This window comes from Alosa alosa, chromosome 1 (genome assembly GCF_017589495.1).
Source record: "Alosa alosa isolate M-15738 ecotype Scorff River chromosome 1, AALO_Geno_1.1, whole genome shotgun sequence".
NCBI lineage: Eukaryota > Metazoa > Chordata > Actinopteri > Clupeiformes > Clupeidae > Alosa > Alosa alosa.
The window spans coordinates 30,517,597-30,534,673 of NC_063189.1; the positions used below are offsets into that span (position 1 = coordinate 30,517,597).

At 45.8% G+C, this 17,077-nt stretch overlaps 1 protein-coding gene across 8 annotated transcripts in view; it reads left to right on the forward strand.

Annotated features, from left to right (window-relative positions):
* Nucleotides 1–17,077, forward strand: part of tnika (TRAF2 and NCK interacting kinase a) — an 83,590-nt gene that overhangs the window by 32,165 nt on the left and 34,348 nt on the right. For all 8 annotated transcript variants that reach the window (XM_048256456.1, XM_048256465.1, XM_048256482.1 and 5 more), the window contains exons 3-8: nucleotides 4,818–4,874; nucleotides 6,859–6,984; nucleotides 11,694–11,804; nucleotides 12,662–12,752; nucleotides 14,276–14,406; nucleotides 16,643–16,697. In XM_048256456.1, coding sequence (XP_048112413.1) covers nucleotides 4,818–4,874; nucleotides 6,859–6,984; nucleotides 11,694–11,804; nucleotides 12,662–12,752; nucleotides 14,276–14,406; nucleotides 16,643–16,697 — 571 coding nt within the window. The remainder of the gene's footprint in view (nucleotides 1–4,817; nucleotides 4,875–6,858; nucleotides 6,985–11,693; nucleotides 11,805–12,661; nucleotides 12,753–14,275; nucleotides 14,407–16,642; nucleotides 16,698–17,077) is intronic.

The following is a 17,077-nucleotide window of genomic DNA, read 5'->3' on the forward strand; positions in this document are numbered from 1 at the left end:
AAACTCCATGGGGTTTCTGTTTCAGTAGATAAAATGTTGTTTGCATAGTGTTTTGTTATCACACATTTTGGTCGTTTATACTGAGAAATGTTACCTTCCCTGCCTGTATTTCAGTCCAAATAGTTACATTAGTCGGATCATTTAATTATAGTCCCCATATGCTCCAAGACCAAAGTCAGCGCCCAATTCACTTCTACTTTATCTGAAGTCATAAGCAACAGGCAGATCCAAGAGATGTGCGAAAAATCACCACTTTATTCAATGGCCAATAGTTTAGACAATGCATAAGTCTCGTTCACTAACTCTGTTTTGGCAGAAGCATCTTCTCGCTTTACCTCTCGCTAGGTAGCCGCTTGCTCTAAATTCTTAAAGGAGCCACACCAATTTTACAAAGGTCTCTAGAACTAACAGTAGGGTCACATGGGATGTTTTGCTGCCCTGTCATATTTTGCTGAGAGAGACAGTGCAAAAATAATCTAGTTAATAATGTCTTTAATTAAGATATGGACACAGTGCCAGTGTGGAGGCATGTTTTAGACAGAACTGTTTTTTTGTTTGTTTTTTTGTTTTGTTTGAAAAAGCCTGATATTATATATTTTATTTGATACTCATTCTCACAAGCGAAAACACACACGCAGAGTAGCACACATATACATAAAAGCAAACGCACACATGCACACACTCTTTTACATACACAAAAGTTGCAAGAGAAGGGGATGGACTAGGAGGTGGAGACAAATTGACTCCAGTGAAAGCGCTACATCTACAGTAGTTTCCTTTATGCTTAAAGCTGCAGTTGGTAAGATTTTTTTGATCATATTCACTGAAACCGACACTATGCTCCAACAGAACAACATAAATCAGCCGGTTTTAGAAAAAAACTGCCGCACTTCTACCTCCACCTAGAGCATGTTATTTGTTTTTTAAAAATCCACAGTTCCTGATTCTTCTGGTCCAACCAGAGTAGGGATGTGTGAGATCTGACTGTCAATCACAGTCTGGTGCAGTTTAGTCGCTGACAAGCACAAACTTCGCTGTGTGTGTTATGGCATGCAATGCTGATGGGTTGAGTTGTCAGTATGTTGGCAAGGTATCTTATCTCCTTTATGCTTAAGCAGGCTAATTAAGATTTAAGAAGTGAAGATTTCCTCCGAACTTGGGAATGTGTATGTGAATGTTTGGGATGGGCTTGTGACTTTTACTGACATTTTAGTTTCTCTTGGCTAGGATTTGTCCCCTATGCTGCCATACCACTTTCATTATGTAGGCTAATGAATAATGTACAGAGCACCCCTCTAGTAATGGCCCGATATCGATACTGGCATCGGGGATCGGGCCGATCTCAGACCCCTTTCGTACACATAAAAAATTCCCCGATACTACCCACCCGATACATAGTTTCCCCTAAATTATTGCTTAGCCTCTACCGTTCATGAAGCCTACTGCCCGGCGTAGCAGCTATTTCAGTTTTCACTTAAAGAACATACAACTAGCTAGATTCATGTATCTGCATTGAATGCAGCTAATACCCTTGCACATATGGTTTCTGTTTTTAACTATAAGCTCACCTAAACTATCGTGAGTGTAGCCTAGCATACAAAACAAACTCCATGGGGTTTCTGTTTCAGTAGATAAAATGTTGTTTTGCATAGTGTTTTTGTTATCACACACATTTTGGTCGTTTATACTGAGAAATGTTACCTTCCCTGCCTGTATTTCAGTCCAAATAGTTACATGGTTAGGATCATTTAATTATAGTCCCCATATGCTCCAGACCAAAGTCGGCGCCCAATTCACTTCCTACTTTATCTGATCATAAGCAACAGGCAGATCCAAAAGATGTCTGAAAATCACCACTTTATTCAATGGCCAATAGTTTAGACAATGCATAAGTCGTTCACTAACTCTGTTTTGGCAGAAACATCTTCGCTTTACCTCTAAGCTAGGTAGCGCTTGCTCTAAATTCTTAAAGGAGCCACACCAATTTACAAAGGTCTCTAGAACTAACAGTAGTAGGGTCACATGGGATGTTTTTTGCTGCCCTGTCATATTTTGCTGAGAAGAAGACAGTGCAAAAAAATAATCTAGTTAATAATGTCTTTAGTAAGATATGGACACAGTGCCAGTGTGGAGGTATATTTTAGACAGAACTGTTTTTTGTTTTGTTTTTTTTTTTTTTGTTTTGAAAAAAAGCCTGATATTATATATTTATTTGATACTCATTCTCCTGGCGAAAACACACCGCATAGGTAGCACACACATATACATAAAGCAAACGCACACATGCACACTCTCTTTTATACACAAAGTTGCAAGAGGGATGGACTAGAGGTGGAACAAATTGACTCAGTGGCCTTTACATCTACAGTAGTTTCCTTTATGCTTAAAGCTGCAGTTGGTAAGATTTTTTTTTGATCATATTCCACTGGGAACCGACACTATGCTCCAACAGAACAACATAAATCAGCCGGTTTTTTTAGAAAAAACTGCCGCACTTCTACCTCCACCTAGAGCATGTTGTTTTTAAAATCCACAGTTCTGATTCTTCTGGTCCAACCAGAGTAGGATGTGTGAGATCTGACTGTCAATCACAGTCTGGTGCAGTTTAGTGCGCTGACAAAACTTTCTGCAAACTCGCTGTGTGTGTTATGGCATGCAATGCTGATGGGTTGAGTTGTCAGTATGTTGGCAAGGTATCTTATCTCCTTTATGCTTAAGCAGGCTAATTAAGATTTAAGTGAAGATTTCCTCGAACTTGGGAATGTGTATGTGAATGTTTGGGATGGGCTTGTGACTTTACTGACATTTTAGTTTCTCTTGGCTAGGATTTGTCCCCTATGCTGCCACACCACTTTCAGTATGTAGGCTAATGAATAATGAACAGAGCACCCCTCTAGTAATGGCCCGATGCTGATACTGGCATGAGGGGATCGGACGATACTGGGCCCCCATATACTCATTACACATAAAAATTCCCCGATACTACCCACCGATACATAGTTTCCCCTAAATTATTGTAGCCTCTACACGTTCATGAAGCCTACTCGCGAAGCGTAGCAGCTATTTCAGTTTTTCACTTAAAGAACATACAACTAGCTAGATTCATGTATCTGCATTGAATGCAGCTAATACCCTTGCACATATGGTTTTCTGTTTTAACTATAGCTCACCTAAACTATGCGTGAGTGTAGCCTAGCATACAAAACAAACTCCATGGGGTTTCTGTTTCAGTAGATAAAATGTTGTTTGCATAGTGTTTTGTTATCACACATTTTGGTCGTTTATACTGAGAAATGTTACCTTCCCTGCCTGTATTTCAGTCCAAATAGTTACATTAGTCGGATCATTTAATTATAGTCCCCATATGCTCCAAGACCAAAGTCAGCGCCCAATTCACTTCTACTTTATCTGAAGTCATAAGCAACAGGCAGATCAAGAGATGTCGCGAAAAAATCACCACTTTATTCAATGGCCAATAGTTTAGACAATGCATAAGTCTCGTTCACTAACTCTGTTTTGGCAGAAGCATCTTCTCGCTTTACCTCTCGCTAGGTAGCCGCTTGCTCTAAATTCTTAAAGGAGCCACACCAATTTTACAAAGGTCTCTAGAACTAACAGTAGGGTCACATGGGATGTTTTGCTGCCCTGTCATATTTTGCTGAGAGAGACAGTGCAAAAATAATCTAGTTAATAATGTCTTTAATTAAGATATGGACACAGTGCCAGTGTGGAGGCATGTTTTAGACAGAACTGTTTTTTTGTTTGTTTTTTTGTTTTGTTTGAAAAAACCTGATATTATATATTTTATTTGATACTCATTCTCATAAGCGAAAACACACACGCAGAGTAGCGCACATATACATAAAAGCAAACGCACACATGCACACACTCTTTTACATACACAAAAGTTGCAAGAGAAGGGGATGGACTTAGGAGGTGGAGACAAATTGACTCCAGTGATAGCGCTACATCTACAGTAGTTTCCTTTATGCTTAAAGCTGCAGTTGGTAAGATTTTTTTGATCATATTCACTGAAACCGACACTATGCTCCAACAGAACAACATAAATCAGCCGGTTTTAGAAAAAAACTGCCGCACTTCTACCTCCACCTAGAGCATGTTATTTGTTTTTTAAAAATCCACAGTTCCCGATTCTTCTGGTCCAACCAGAGTAGGGATGTGTGAGATCTGACTGTCAATCACAGTCTGGTGCAGTTTGGTGCGCACTGACAAGCACAAACTCGCTGTGTGTGTTATGGCATGCAATGCTGATGGGTTGAGTTGTCAGTATGTTGGCAAGGTATCTTATCTCCTTTATGCTTAAGCAGGCTAATTAAGATTTAAGAAGTGAAGATTTCCTCCGAACTTGGGAATGTGTATGTGAATGTTTGGGATGGGCTTGTGTGTAGATTGTAAAAAAAGCTAAAGAGCAGGTCAAAAGATAAAACACACATAATTCCATGTGAAGGTGCAGACGTCTCAGGTGGTTAACCCCCAACGTGCCCAGGAGGCACAAGACACGCAGCTAATGATCTGGGGTTGTCAGCTCACTGATACCGTGACCTCCTTGATTACTAACATGCTGACACTGATTGAGCTCTGCAGAAGCGACTCCTCATCAGTTCATCACACTCATATTGACTTTTGGAATGACCGTAAAACTCACATGTTTGACAAAGGCTCGCTGGCCACTGTGCCAATGTTTGCTGTGTTTTGTGTACAGTGTCAACTTTTTCACTTTATATATGTATGTATGTATGTATGTATGTATGTATGTATGTATGTATGTACTTACCTTTTTATTTATTTATTTGCAGGGCCGTCATGTCAAGACCGGTCAGCTGGCGGCTATCAAGGTCATGGACGTGACTGGGGTGAGTGTGCCTTCTGCTCCATCCCTCTGAGTCCTGACCATTTCCACATCTAAGGCCTCACACCATCATTTCATCTTTCATCCCATCTTCCTGTCAACATCTTCATTTCTCCATCCAACCTCTACCTATCCATCTCTCTTTCTATTTTTCTCTCTATCTATCCATCCCTTTTTCTTTCTCTCTTTCGATCTCTTTGTCCTCTTTTATCTGATTTATGGATTTCCTGTGTCTTCCGATCTCCCCATGTATCGTGCTGCTCTTTGTGACGGCAGGTTTGGGAGGGGCTGCCAGAGAGCATTGTTGTGTATGTCGCTCCTCAGATGAATATTTCAGGCCCTCTACCCCTCTCTCTACAGTATCTCTCTCTCTCTCTCTCTCTCTCTCTCTCTCTCTCTCTCTCTCTCTCTCTCTCTCTCTCTCGGGACGCGTCTCTGTGAGTCTGTGCCTGTGACGCAGCGAGGCAGCATGAGTCAGCGGGTGCCCATAACCTACTGGCACGCTTTCATCTTCGCCCACGCACGCGCCCATTCAACCAACCCCTGGCTGCCTGCCGCTTTTGATAATATTAAACATTATATAAAAAAATCGCTTATCTGAGTCACGGCGCTTGTCACAGCGTTGTGCCTCTTAGATAATATTTGCGAAGCTGCCACCATCAGCCTCCCAGAAACATGCTCCTTTCCTCAGTTGATTTCCCCAACACATCCTGAGTGAAAGCCCTGCTCCATGAGTTCAGTTTAGAGGCCTCAGTTGTGATGGACGGTTTGATGGGCAGCAACAGTCTCTGACTCAGTCAGACTCCGACCACTGGCTGTAGTTTGTGTGGGCTTTGTCCCAGCGAGACGTTTTACTGTGCCTTCAGCCTGGCCGCACCTCCCCTAGCCTAGAAGCATCCATCTTCACCTGCCGACCGCCGCCGTCGCATTCTAGCCCAGCCCCAGCAGGTCCCTCCCTCCACCAGGTGGGGTGGAGTCCTGAGCCCTAGCCCCGGAACCTGACTCGGCCAGATGGACGACCTGCAGCAGCCCTGCTGAAGGAGCCCCAGCTGAGTCAGGATCCATGAGCAGCCGCAGGAGGAGGAGGAGCAGGAGGCTGCTTTTGATGCGACCCCTGATTTGCTCTGCTCTGCTCCGCGTGATGATTAATGCTCTCCACAGGACTGCGGGCCCAGAGTAAATGAAAGCTCGGCAGATCTTATTGTACTGCATTATTTCCTGTTGATTTATCTATACAATAGCCCATTGAGCGGGAAACCATAGATCAATGTTTTCCTTGAACTTTGTCCTCCTCACTGTGCGTATGTACAGCTCTAGAAAAAATGAAGAGACCACTGCACATTTTTCTGATGTCATCGTAAGGTTTGCTGAGTGACATTCGAATGAGTTGACCGTCATATTCAAATGTGCAGTGGTCTCTTAATTTTGAATATGACTGTCAACTCATTCAAAGGTCACTCAGCAACAGTAGGATGACCTCAGAAAATGTGCAGTGGTCTCTTTTTTCCAGAGCTGTATGTATGAATGTGTGTCAGTCTTAGCGGCTCTCCATGAGGACCTACAGGATGGACAGAGGTAGAGGAAGGACGTTAGGAGAGAGTAGTAATGTGCTGCAGTTAAAAATGACTCTGTGTCCAGTGCATTCAAGGTTTGAAATGTGTCTCCTGGGGGTTGTTAGCTGGCCCGGAGGTGCACGTTAGAGCGGAGTCTAATGGCTTTGAGATCGGCTAATCTGCAGACCCCTGACCTGGCCCCATCTTCCAACATGGAGGTCCAGCACAGGCCAGTTCCCTTGTGCTGAGAAACGAAACAACGCGTTACTCATCAAGCACTGTGGTGGTTACATCATGTTGTGGGCTATACATTACATGGAACAACGTGTGTGTCGCAAGCTGTTGCATGCAGTCCATTACAGTGTATGAAGATGATTGCTAAATGCTCCCATGGTGAGCCACACATGCCAGTAGTAATGGATGCCACTGTTGCAGGATGAAGAGGAGGAGATCAAGGCGGAGATTAACATGCTGAAGAAGTACTCCCACCACCGCAACATCGCCACCTACTATGGTGCCTTCGTCAAGAAGAACCCACCAGGCATAGATGACCAGCTTTGGGTAAGTGATTGTGTGTGTGTGTGGTTGTGTGTGTCTACATGGGTGTGTGATAAATGATAACAGGTTATGTTAGACTTCTGCTTATTCGGTACATGGTGTTGGCATACAACTGAGATTTTGTAGTCAGGGCTTTTGTCTATTCTTCCGGTGCTGCCTAGCCTGTTTGTGGGTCTTACCGGGTCCTGTATACCCTAATATAACATCTCCTGGGACCACCGCGGCCTCTGCTGCCCCCGAGTGATGTCCAGGCGCCTAATTACCCTGCCGAGAGCTCTTTCAGTCCAGATTTGGAAAGAGGGGCTTTTAGCCGCCTTGTGTGTGCTGTTGGGAGCGAAGGCTGCTGGGGCCTGAGTGCAGTGTGCAGTGGGCCTGCGGCCGCTCGGCTACGCTAATGAAAAGTGCTGGAGAGCATGTTAGTACTGTGCCCACTCAGGCTGCTGCTTGGAGCAGCAATTATGCCACTACTTTTAGAGTGAATGTGTGTGTGTGTGTGTGCCTGGACAGTGTTGCTCTGCATTCGCGTGGTATCTACCTTTTAGAGTGGATATGAATGTATGTGTGTGTATGTTTGTTTCACAGTGTGTGTGTGTGTGTGTGTGTGTGTGTGTTTGTTTGTGCGCATGGGAGACTGGGAGACTCCGTTCTGCAGCCATAAGCCACGTAGGACTCTGATGGACAGTGTGCGGTTGAAAAGGAGGATGCCTCACTGGTTGTCCCTGCGGTGCAGTGGCCACAGAGGATGGGATGATTTAGGAGGGTAAAGAGAGAGAGAGAGAGCTGAATGAGCCAAGGTGTGTGTGCAGTGTGCCTGTGTGTGTGTGCGCCTGGGCAGTGGTGCTCTGCGTGTGCGTGATATCGATTGGAGGATCACTCCGTCCGAGCAGCCGAGGGAGAGTGCCTCGATTGTCTGCTATCTGGAGGTGTCGCGCCAACAGCTGACGGGGTAATTGTATTTGCTTTATCAGCAGTGGGGGCGGCTGGTCTGCCGATAGCGAAGCTCGGAGTGCGAGTTAAGGAGGGGGTTGGGGGTTAACCACGCCGCGCTAGTGAAGAAGGAGCAGCCAGTTCGTCTAAGGACCCATCTCTCTGTCTCTGCATTCTGACCACCGTACGGGCCAGCCCCGCCTGGACGCCACCTCGGCTGACGCTTATTACCCCTCATCCCTTCATTTGGTGTTCATCTCCTGTGTATGGTCACGCTGAGACAGCAAACAGAGACTGGTGCTATGGGTGCAGTGTGGAGCCTCCTGGATGCGTTGAGTGCATTCACTGCGCTCCTTTAAAGCAACACCAATGAGTTTTTTGTACCTTAAAATAATGTTTCCAAAATCGTTTCAGTGTTTCATAAACTTGTAACAGGGTGAACGTCACTTCTGCATTCGCTTCGCAGCCCTCTATCGGCTATAACCACACTGTGTAAGTTTGCCTGATCGGGTAGCGGATCTGTAGTTAGATGGAATGAGACATAAGAAACTACAAATTTGACTTGCGTTTGATGTCGCAATACATCGTACTTTCATACTGTAAATCATGCAACATACTGTATTCTACCTTGTCTGTGGACATTGTTGTTTGCAAAGCCGGTGCTGGATAAACAAGACAGACACTGACATAACTTTGCTTCTGAGGTCACTCTTTTCTGAGAATACCAGTGGGAATTGAGGGGACTGTATATCTGGACTTTAGTCTAAATCTACAGTTGTAATGCTTTGAGTTTCACTTGTAATGCTTTTGGAATTGAGGGGATTGTATATCTGGACTTTGGTCTAAATCTACAGTTGTAATGCTTTGTTACTAAATCCTCTATAGGTAAAGAGGTTTACATGCTGCCAGGTTCATAGAAGGTAACAAACAAAACTGCATGTCTTCTTGTTGGCTTTTGTCTGAAATTCTTTTGAAATAGAACTTTATACTCGTACGAGATGCACTATTGTCTGCTGTGCTGCATCATTGACCACGGTGTGGTCTGACAGAGTCAGACTCACAAAAATAGTTCCAGTCTAAGATGCACTTCAGCTCAGCAGGCTAGCTCTGTCAGCGGTGGCCTGAAATGATATCACAGTTCCCCTTTCATGACCAGAGATAGAAGAGGGGAAAATCAGCTGGCAAGGAGCAGAAAGCAGAAGTCTAAAGTCAGGAGAGACACGTTACCAGAGAGAGAGAGAGAGAGAGAGAGAGAGAGAGACTTTAATTTAGCCCAGGGAGTTTCGGCATCTGCCGTAAACGTTGGGGTGTCTGAATGCTTTATACATTAGCTGGGGCATAAACCTGGAGGGTGTGAGATGGCTGACTATCTGAGAATGAGTCACTCTGAGTCTGACAATCTCGACAATAAGCACCGATCAATTTCTCCTCCTGTTGTCAGTTATTTTTAGCATTTCTACACACTGCACTATAGTATAGGCTATCATTCACTTTTTCTCTAGCGCTGCCAGCCCTTTTTATAGGCTGGGAGCCAGTGAAATGCTAACGCTAATGTTGGATGAAAGAGTGACGTGCTGTTTGTGACATCCATCCGGATTTTGGGATTTAGAACATTTCCCATTCTATTCTAGCAGGAGGATATCTGCCCAGAAATTGATTCGGTAACAGCAGATCTGCCTCTTCGGCAGGCGAAGGCAAACTGAAGGCGCATGAATAATGCATTATAACTCATGCTGCGTCTTCAGCCGAGGGCGCTTCTCCGAGCGAGGACATTTGCTCTGAGCTGGCTGCACACACGCCATGCCACCCAGACCAGCGCTCCCCTGCCTGCCGGAGGGGGAGAGGCCCGTGGCCTCCTCCTGTCACTCTCGGGGCTCTGGCCGAGTGGGTAGCGTGAAAAGGCTCTGAAGGCCATTACGTGGGGAGGGTGGGACAGCTGAGGGGGTCAGGGAGCAGGGTGGACCTAAGGGCTGAGAGAGAGTGTGGTTGGGCCGAATGAGGTTTAACCACCCCCATCTACTGTTAGCAGAAATCTAGTTCCAGGTTATTGTTATTATCCTGTGTGTGTGTGTTTGTGTGTGCTGTTTTACCCCATTTCTATAGATAAAGTTTGTGAAAGAGCGAGAGAGAGTGTGTGTGTGTGTGAGAGAGAGAGAGAGAAAAATATGTATGAGAGTCTGTGTGTGTGTGTATGTGTGTGTATGTGAGAGAGAGAGAGTGAGTGAGTGTGAGTCCCTCCCTGTAGCGAGCTGCTGGGCTGTGAGACTCCTGGCGCCTGTAGGGAACTCACACTCACCCTCTCTTTCTCACACACATACACATGCTCACACACACACTCTCACACACACACACACAGACACACACTCTGGAGGAGAGGTGTCTGAGCAGTGGTGCTGAGAGGGCTTGGCAGTTGCCCTTTTCACCGGAGCCTGGTGTCGCTTGGCCTTACAGAGGCTCGCCGCCTCCACTAAGCAAAAGAAGCCCGAGGAGGTGAATGAGCCTGGATTAGCTGACACACTCCTCCTCTTCCTCCTCTTCCTCCTCCTTCTCCTCCCGCCAGCACCCTTTTGTACTATCAAAACATATTACTGGGCTATTTCACATCATGTTTGATGATGGCAATTCTCCTTTTTTTTCCACAGTTGGATATTCTTTAAAAGCCTCTGCAGGCAAATGACAATATAATCTTTTTCATTTAAGTCGTTTTTCCCTGTTTGAAGTTTCATCAAAGGGGGAATCAGTACAAATGAGAGTGTGCTTTGGAAATGTCACACTCCTGTTTCAACATTGCATCTCTCACAGCGATCTGTCAGGCTCTCCTGCAGCTGTAATGGGCTTTCTAAAATGCTCTCTCACCTGCTGAACTGCCGCTGTGTGTCAGCCAATCTTCACTTGTTCTGAATCTGTGCTTTCGTTGTACAAATCGGTATGCGGCATAAATAGCACTGATAAAACAACCCTGCCCAGTGACCTGGTATAAACTCGAGTCAGTCATATTTTATCTTGTCAAAAGTGTCACACGTTGCACTTAACCAGACAGTTCAGAGCAGAACAAAACATTGTGTTGCCTCTTGCATCAAATGATTGCTTCACCCAGAGTTTGATGAACAGGTTTTGACCTCCAGTCGTGCCCTCCCCGTGCCCTCCCTCTGTCGGCTCGTTCATATTCATCGGCTTGTCTTAGGTCAAGTCCCCGTGTGCATATGTATAGCCTACAGTGGCAGCCATGAGATAAATGTGCCCATTCAAGTCCTACTTGCGTTGAAGGCAAAGATATTTATCATTCGTTTTTATCAGTAAACGGGCCAAAGTCTCTGCTTTGAATAGATGAGAATATGCAACTCCTGTGTTCATAAGGGCTGCATCATTCTCTCCCCTCTATCTGTGCTCTCTCTCTCTCTCTCTCTCTCTCTCTCTCTCTCTCTCTTTCTGTTGAAATAAAGAAGTTTGAACATATGCTGAGTAATGCACTCCATCTTTGTTTGACACTTCTTCTTGGTGTTCATTTGGTTTTGTTAGTTGGTGCTGTTGTTATTTGTTGTTTTTGGAGTTGGTGTCTGGATTGCTTTGTTGTTTTTGGAGTTTTGGCTATAATGTGGAAAACCTCACTGATTTAGATTAGTTGTTAGGTCCACACACAGTGGACAAAGCTCAGGAACTTATGTGATATTATGTCATCATGTCTGTCTATCTCTCTGTTTACTATTTTCAATGTCATACTCAGTCACACACACACACACACACACACAAGAGAGAAATGCTGATGTGTGCCTCTACTTGTACAGCTGGTGATGGAGTTCTGTGGGGCGGGGTCGGTGACGGACCTCATTAAGAACACCAAAGGGAACACTCTGAAGGAAGAGTGGACCGCCTACATCTGCAGAGAGATCCTGAGGGTATGTCTTTCTTATTTCTCTCTCTCTCTCTCTCTCTCTCTCTCTCTCTCTCTCTCTCTCTCTCTGGGTTCCCATTTAACTCATTTGCATTCATAACAATTTGGATAAAGAAAATGTGCATCTGAGTGCGTTTCCATCCACGGTGTTACGTGGATTGAAAATGGATACTCCTTATCAAGGAGGGGAGTTCTGAACAGCTGTTTTTCCTCAAGCATAGCTTACCACTTACAACCGTCAATCCACAGTTAATCCAACCCTGTCTGGCCAATCAAAGTTGGATGTGCATTAGAAGATTTCTGTGAAATTTCTGTCTCCAGTCAGGATGTCATAATGGATTGGTCAAAGTGTGCGTTAAGACATTAAATGGGAACGTCACTTCGGTCTGTTTATGAGCTCCTTTCTCCTCTCCCTCTATCTGTCGGTCTCTAGAGCTGGGACTTGGAGGACTACTTTCAGCACTTGCATAAATCATTTCCCCTCAAACATCATCTGTCAAGTTTATGGCCTTCCTCCTGATTATAATCATGACTTGATTGTTTAATTAACGACTCAATTTCTTACTTAAAACCCGAAAACCCGATGTGCTGAATCCATCAGAGATGTCTGGACAATTAGTGAAGTTCCATTGCTCATGTCTTTATGACCAAACTCTCCTGAGTGCTCTGTGTTGTCCCTCCCCGTCTAAGAGAGATGTAATGGGAGAGTGTTTGCCATTTCCCTCTCACGTCCACAGCTTGTCCTCTGCCGTGTCTCCTTGGCATTTGTGTGTCTCCTCACGTTTCTCTGTCTCTCTCCAGTCTCCTCGTGCACTATAATTGAATGAGTGTCATCTTCTCTCTCTTCTCTCTGTTCTACAGGGCCTTGCTCACCTCCATCAGCACAAAGTCATCCACCGAGACATCAAGGGCCAGAACGTTCTTCTCACGGAGAACGCCGAGGTCAAGCTCGGTGAGCACTACGCCCAGCACCCACCCCACAGCCCACCACGGTTTAGATCCTATACATCTTCAAACAAATGCCCCCGTTCTTCTGCCCCAGCACGCTCTCAAAGTAGCGGCCTGGGCTTGAAAGCATTTCTTTGTTTTATTTCTGACACGTTGCCTTAATGCACCCTTCACACAGCATGCCGTTAATAAGACCCGGTCGCACCGACCCAGCTCAAGGCGCACCAATCGACTGATCTCGAGTACATTAAAGCCAAATCAATTTGCACTGTCAAGGTAAATAATTGATTAGCTTTTAATGCTCGACGTGGTGTAAGTACAGTGAGGGTTTCGTGTGTTGCCGTATGGAGGATCAGGCGGAGATTTGTACCTGGAGCCTTGCGCGGCATGTTCATCAGAGTGGCACCATAATGTGAGAGCGTATAAATAAATAAATAAATAAATAAATAAATAAATAAATAAATAAATAAATAAAAAATGCAATCTGTTAGCATGGCTGTCTCTCTTGTTGAGTGTTCCCTGAAGCTGACTTGTATTATGTCGGTATGCTCTCCCTCCTGCTGATCTGGGAGCAGTGTGCAAGCTTCCTCTGCTCCCCCCGGCATTCTATCAGGCAGATCTACCGACACATCAGAGGCGCTCATTACATCCCCGTCTACAAGTGAACACAAGAGATTGACAGCTACAATTAAAGTAACATGTAAAGGATTAGTGTAGCCCCCCCCCCACACACACACACACAGTCTCCCCTTCCTCATTCAGCAACACCTAAAAACTGGGTTGCCTCTGGACATGTCTGCAGAGCTAATAATGGACAGCCAATATATTTCTACGCATTCTAATCTACCGGTATATGTAGCTGTGTCGGCTTCAGCAGCGTGACGTCAAAATCACTGTCGAAATCCCCGGGCTCCCTGCTTGGTTGCTGTTGCTGTTGCTGTTGCGTGGCGTTGCGTTGCATCGCGGCTCCCAGTGAACTCTGTTCACCCCAACTGTAATGAGGAGGCAGAGCTGCTGTCTTTACAACCCCCACCCTTCTCCCCTTCCTCATCCAGCTACACCTAAAAACTGGGTTGCCTCTGGACATGTCTGCAGAGCGCGTATGGCCTCTTAGCACAGCTGAGGGACCAAACAGACCGTCTCAAAGCTCTATGCATGAGGCCAGGGGTTTTACTGCCCGGTCAGTAAGAGCAGTCACCTTGGTGATGGCATGGCTTTGGCTCAACTTAATAATGAGCCTGCTGTCTGCCATTGACTGAGACTGGTCACAGTGAAAGGCATGAGTTGAATGGGCTGACACTGAAGTCTTCACAGCTAAAGGTCATCAGTGACAAATGGCCTTACTCTATGCGGTCTCCTTCAATATTATGTGTGCTCACAGTAGCACAATAAAGGGAATAATTAGTAGGAATAAATAGCCCAGTGTCACTGTGTTCTAATTGTGTTGTGCTGATGTCCAGTGTGAATAGTTCCTCTCACTGTGAGCAGTGTGAGTAAATGTTTGTGGTGTTTTGTTGTGGGACCCAGTGGACTTTGGTGTGAGCGCTCAGTTGGACCGCACGGTTGGCCGCAGGAACACCTTCATCGGAACGCCTTACTGGATGGCACCTGAAGTCATCGCCTGCGATGAGAACCCAGATGCTACGTACGACTTCAAGGTGTGCTCTCCCTCTCCCCTCTCCCTCTCTCTTTCTCTCTGTTTCTCTTTCTCTCTGTCTCTCTTTATCTCCCCGTCTCGGTCTCTTACATCTGTCTTTCTACCCTCAGTTTCTCTTCCACTGACATTCAGTCTTTAAATTTTTCATAAACCTTTTAGGCTCAGAAGATGGTATTTTAAAAGGGTTCTGTCAGATTTACAGTGCATACTTAATCTCAGTCTCTTAAGCAGAGAGAGAATAGTCTCAATTCCCTGCATACTTGCAGCCCTTCCTGCTCTTCTTTTCTCTCTTCTGTTTCTCCATGTCCATGTTTTTCTGTGTTAATTAGTGCTGGATATAAGAGGAAATATTCTCTCTTCTCTCTGTCTCTCTGTCTCTCTCTTCCTCCAGTAAGCATCTGTTCGCTCACACACATTCGCATCCCAACCCCCCGCATCTTACCCGCTAAAATATTCATGTTCGAGTTCAAGTGGGACTACATGAAAATGGCGAGTGTCGTTATTGCTGTTTTAGGATGTAGCTGAGAGTTTGCCACTCGCTGACTGTGGATGCTGATGTCATTTCCCCTGCAGGAGTAGCCAAGCTCGGTCTCAAACACTGCCCCAGTGCACTCTGGGATATGTAAATCCCAGACTCCTGCCTGAAGGAGCAGTATTGTTTCGAATGACTTCCTCAGACACCGGCTGAAAGAGCTATAGCTGGTGTCGTACTCCAGATGGCAGCTCTTGCTGCAGTGTACAGATCTCCCAGAACAGGGCCAGAAGAGAGCCAGATCAGAGCCAGATCAGGGCCCTAGTCCACTGTTGTTGCGGACGGGAGTGGAGGCAGAATACCCCTGTGCACACGGTGCTCCCTGTCCCCACAGAACTGGCCAGGGCAGGGGGGGTGTAGGTCAGGGAGGGGTTTTAATGGAAAAGTAACTCCAGTCACATGGAAGGAATCATTCAAAACTCATTATCCGAGATTAATAACATTGAAGTTAGTAAGTTTTCTGCCAAGCCCTCAAGACACAAGAGCTGTTCTGTGGTTGTCTGTGATTGGGAGGTGTTGGTCATTGACAGCTTAGTTTCATGCAACGGTTGAAAACAAACAGGGTGGGATTTAGCCTCGGGGGAAATATTACGTCCCACAAAACAAAGAGGCACTCTGTGTTCATACTTTCTCTTTCAACATGAAAGTATGATCGGGTGGGAATGTGCACGTTTCTCCACGACCTCCTGAGTCTGAGTGGGCATGATTGGATTTATAAGGATAGCTTGTTAAGGGAACACAGACCCTGTGTGTGTGTGTGTGTGTGTGTGTGTGTGTGTGCACACGCACACACACTTTGGCCTCCCCCCTGAGCCATCTCCATCCATCATTATGGGCTGCTCATAGCCATACTGTATGTTCCACTGACCACGTTAAGAGATGGCGCCGCCTAATCAAGTACATTAGCATCCCATAGCATCCAGCAGCTGCTCAGCTCAGCTGTGACGGGTCTGTTTTGCAGTGGCTTGGTATCACAGAAGGAACGTAATCAGAGCAGCAAATGATGAGCACGGAGCAGGAGAGAGTGTAGATCAGGGTTGGCCAACTTTTTGGCTCAAGGGCCACATTGGGTTTTGAAAATTGACCGGCGGGCCGCACATCCCACCACATGATGTTTTGACATTGTAAACGTTTTCTAAGAAGAGTGAAAAGCAGTTTGCAGTAAAGCTAACCAACGTTGTGTATCGCAGGAAAAAAATAGTGAGCAGCCTGAACCAAATGAAATGCTTGGCAGGCCGGATTAAAGTGCTTGGCGGGCCAGATCCGGCCTGCGGGCAGCAGTTTGCCCACCCCTGGTGTAGAGTGACTGTAGAGGAAGGCGTCTGGTGCGGCACTCTGGCTTTCTTAATAGGGAGATTACTCAGGGTCGCACCCCAGTGCCCTGCTAAGGTCCCACAGTGAACAGGGCCCATTGTGTTGACTGCGTACTCTGCCTCTTTTGTGACTGTGCTACTCTCTCTCTCTCTCTCTCTCTCTCTCTCTCTCTCTCTCTCTCTCTTCTCTCTCTCTTCATGTTCTCTCTCTCCTCCTTGTTTTCTGTCTGCCATTGCCATTTGTCATTGCTGTAATGCTCTTGTTTGTTTTCTCTCACACACTCACTCTCTCCCTTTCTCTCACTCTCCTTCTCATTCTCTCTCTCTTTCTTTCTTTCTCTCTCTCTTTCTTTTCTCTCGCTCTCTTTGTCTCTATATATCTCTCTCTCCAGAGTGACCTGTGGTCGTTGGGAATCACAGCCATCGAGATGGCCGAGGGAGCCCCACGTAAGTCACAGAGCAGTCACCTGCTGCAGAGTGCCAGAACAGGACATTAGACACAGGGCATTAACAGGGGAGAGTGGGGGTGGGGGGTGTCACAATAGGAGGTTTGTCACAGCTGGCAGCCAAGCACACACATACATACTTAGGCACTCACTGATATCACACACACACACACACACACACAGAGAGACACACACACACAGACACAGAGAGAGAGAGAGAGAGAGAGAGAGAGAGAGAGAGAGAGAGAGAGAGAGAGAGAGAGAGAGAGAGAGAGAGAGAGAGAGAGAGACCAACCAACCAACCAAAGGTTGGGCAGCAGCTGTTTTCCTGGGAGTGTGAAGTGAAGCCATGTGGGAGAGAGACAGCTGAGGATTTGGTGT